This window comes from Ixodes scapularis, unplaced genomic scaffold (assembly GCF_016920785.2).
Source record: "Ixodes scapularis isolate PalLabHiFi unplaced genomic scaffold, ASM1692078v2 PGA_scaffold0__279_contigs__length_252992795, whole genome shotgun sequence".
In the NCBI taxonomy this organism is placed as follows: domain Eukaryota; kingdom Metazoa; phylum Arthropoda; class Arachnida; order Ixodida; family Ixodidae; genus Ixodes; species Ixodes scapularis.
The window spans coordinates 237,576,421-237,579,883 of NW_024609835.1; the positions used below are offsets into that span (position 1 = coordinate 237,576,421).

The 3,463-nt window shown below is 54.5% G+C and overlaps 1 protein-coding gene across 1 annotated transcript; it reads left to right on the plus strand.

The window, feature by feature from the left end:
* Nucleotides 1-1,341: 1,341 nt before the first annotated feature.
* On the plus strand, nt 1,342-3,121 carry LOC121838291 (axoneme-associated protein mst101(2)-like). Its single transcript, XM_042294440.1, has 2 exons — nt 1,342-2,982; nt 3,065-3,121. The coding sequence occupies exons 1-2, from the start codon at nt 1,342-1,344 to the stop codon at nt 3,119-3,121; spliced, it is 1,698 nt and encodes a 565-aa protein (XP_042150374.1).
* Nucleotides 3,122-3,463: the final 342 nt, after the last annotated feature.

Below are 3,463 nucleotides of genomic sequence, written 5' to 3' on the forward strand. Positions count from 1 at the left end.
GCTCCTGGAACATATGGTGCAAAACCGCCTCTCTCCATATATCGAAAATGACGACTATTTCTTGACCACCATGTACGGCTTCCGACCCCATCTCTCTACCCAAGATGTCCTCCTGCAACCAAAAGAAGAAATCATCGATCGGCTCACCAGCACACACAAGCGTTGCATCTTTTCCCTGGACATCAAGGGTACTTTTGACAACACCTCCAACCAAGCCATCCTTCAAGGACTAACTTCTATTGATTGTGGACAACGAATATACAACTCTATCACGGCTTTCCTCACTGGTCGTACTGCAACTACCGGCATCGGACATCTCCGCTCAAACACATTTAAGACCACCCCCAAAGGCACCCCTCAAGGCTCCGTGATAACACCGCTTCTATTTAACATCGCTATGATGTACCTTCCCCCATTCTTGCAAAATATCCCGTATCTAAGGCAGGTAATACACGCGGATGACTTCACCCTATGGACCCTGTTGCAATCGGCAACGGCTGCGCGGATGGCTGTTGAAATCGGCACGTCGGTCCGCCGATGGACTTCGGCGGCCTTGGTTCGTCGTCTCATGTTTCGCTCACGGGCGAGGCCCGTCGTCACGTAATTCACCGCCGAAATAACGTGCCTTCGAGGCGTTTAGCCGGCCGAATGTCTGCTCTTCTTGAAACCCAAGTGAGATACCCAGGCAAGGTCAACCCAGCGGACCTCGGACCCGAACATTACGTCAAGCTCTCGCCCTGCCTGCCCCAAGACACCTGTAAGGACGACGCCTTCAAAAGAGGCTGATGCGTCCATGCATGGCGCCATCGAGTAGGACGACCTCTTCGGCGTGGTGTGCGCGGACGTGTGACGTAAGAACAGAGGGTCTTTCCGAGAAGGCGTGGGTGACGAAACTGGTGCACCTCCGCAATTGGTTTCCGCCCGACTGCATGGCAACCGAAATACTTTAAAAGCACTGAGCTCACCTAACTCGGAGACCTCACCAAGATCAAGACTCATAGCTGCGGCTAGCTGCTGTATAGCAAGAGCTCATTGCTCCCCTGACATGTAAATAAAGGAGAGTTTTAACCATCGTCGCCTGCTGAGATTCCTGCCCGGAGCTCCGTCCGGATCTGGACCCCACCCAAGCCTGGTCCATCCTGGGGACTCACGTCGGCCGCGACAACTGGTGGCAGCGGTGGGATGGACTTGAGCGACGTCGGCTGTGGGGAGTGGTGAGTGCTCGACCTGGCTCATAGGGACGCCAGATTTCTAGCCGGGGTAGTCTAGGACTGGTGGTGGGGCTGTACTCGAGCAGGGTTTTGCTGGACAGCCATAGAGCGAGTTCAAGTCACACTCGATATGGATCTCGAGCAGCTGCGTAAGCCGGACTTGCTGTTAATGTGTGAGGAGTTGGGGATCGATGCCAGGAAAATTCAACGAAAACCACTCCTCGTGAAGGCAATCCAGGCCCTAGGCGCTGACGATAAAGAGTTGAGCGAGTGCTGGGAAATGATCAAAGAGAGGCGCGAAGCGGAAGAGCGGAGGCGCGAAGCAGCTAAAGCCAAGGAAGAGCGCGAGGCGGAAGAGCGGAGGCGCGAAGCTGCTGAGCTGAAAGCCAAAGAGGAACGCGAAGCGGCTGTGGAGATGAAGCGCTTGGAACTGGAAATGAAACGTCTCGAGATGAATCAGACAGTGAGGGGCGTCTCGAACCCCGGCGAAGTGAAGGCTTTAAAAATTAAAAACCTAATGCAACCCTTCAAGGTGGGTGAGGATATTGGTCTTTTTCTGGTAAATTTTGAAAGGACGTGCAACAGAATCGGGTGGTCACGTGATACATGGCCTCAGCTCTTGCTCACGTTGTTGCCTTGTGAAGCGGCACAGGTTGTCGCCAGACTTAGCCCGGAGGAGGCAGCAGACTATGACGCGGTCAAGCTCGGCCTTCAGAAAAAGTATCGCTTGTCGACGGAGGCTTTCCGGCAGCGTTTTCGGGGTGCCAGAAAAAAAACCGAAGGGTCATACATTGAGTTCGCTTACAATCTTAGGTCGAACTTGGTGGAATGGCTTAAAAGTGCGGAGGTCTACGGTAACCACGACGGCATTGTCGAGTGCTTCGGGCTCGAACAACTGTACAAGGGCATGCCGGAGGTAATGCGATACTGGGTTCAGGATAAAAATCCTGACACAACTCAAAAGGCTGCCGAGCTGGCCGAAGAGTTTGTGGCACGCCGCAGTAGCCAGAAAGACGATACCCCAGAACGTAAGTTTCCAGGAGCGCGCGGCGATTACCGCGGAAAATATTATAAGCCACGCTCCGAGGAAGACAAGAGGGAGCCAAAGGACTCCATAAGGTGCGCTCAGGGGTCGAAGGCCGCGGGAGGCGGAGAGGCAGAAGAGGAGAACCATCGCGCGGAGAAACAAGGTCGGGCAGACGAAACAACAAAAAAACAATTTGAGGCGAGAAAGCCCATGCGTTGTTTCCGCTGCAACGAGACGGGTCATATGGCGGCTGGTTGCCGAAAGCCTCGAGTGGTATTCTCGTACCTTAGTAAAGATGACGAGAACGACAGGCTGCTCGAGCCTTATCTCCACGACCTCCTCGTGAACGGCGAGCCCTGCAAGGTGCTTAGGGACTGCGCCGCCACGTTGGACGTCGTGCACCCATCGCTCGTGCAAGCGGACCACTACACTGGTGAGTGTGCGTGGATACGGCAGGTGGTGGAACAGCAGAGCGTCTGTCTGGCAGTAGCCAGGGTGACGATTCAAGGTCCTTTCGGCACACTGGAGACGGAGGCTGCGGTTTCAACTAACCTACCACCCCAGTATCCGTACCTGTTTTCTAATAAATCTAACCAAAAACTGCGTAAAATGGGAAAGCGTTTGACCGAAGGGGTAGTGATGGCACTAGCTCGGTCGAAAGCGCGGGAGCTTGCTAGCCAGCTTAGATACAATGATCAACCCGAAACCTCCGAGAACGTGGTGTTGACTGGGGACGCTGGGCGGGCAAGCGAGACGCGGTCCGAACCCGACGACGAAAGAGAGGACTCTCCAGGCGCAGATGAGTCCTCAAATTGTGACGTTTTAGAAATGGCTGAGGGGCGCGTTGTTCCTCCAGTCACTTCTAGGTTGCAAAGTCTACTGAGAGTGCAGTCGGGTTTCCGCCCGACTGCATGGCAACCGAAATACTTTAAAAGCACTGAGCTCACCTAACTCGGAGAGCTCACCAAGATCAAGACTCATAGCTGCGGCTAGCTGCTGTATAGCAAGAGCTCATTGCTCCCCTGACATGTAAATAAAGGAGAGTTTTAACCATCGTCGCCTGCTGAGATTCCTGCCCGGAGCTCCGTCCGGATCTGGACCCCAGCCGAGCCTGGTCCATCCTGGGGACTCACGTCGGCCGCGACAACCCCTATGGCATCCACGGGCGAGCAACGGGACTCCATGCCAAGCGCTATCGAAGAAACACATCGGTATCTCAGCGCCA

Bases quoted from the DNA above. Each gene is read 5' to 3' on its own strand.
- LOC121838291 (XM_042294440.1), top strand. From the start codon at position 1,342: ATGGATCTCGAGCAGCTGCGTAAGCCGGACTTGCTGTTAATGTGTGAG. The intron at 2,983-3,064 runs GCAAGCGAGACG...GTGACGTTTTAG, and splicing joins TGACTGGGGACGCTGGGCGG to AAATGGCTGAGGGGCGCGTT.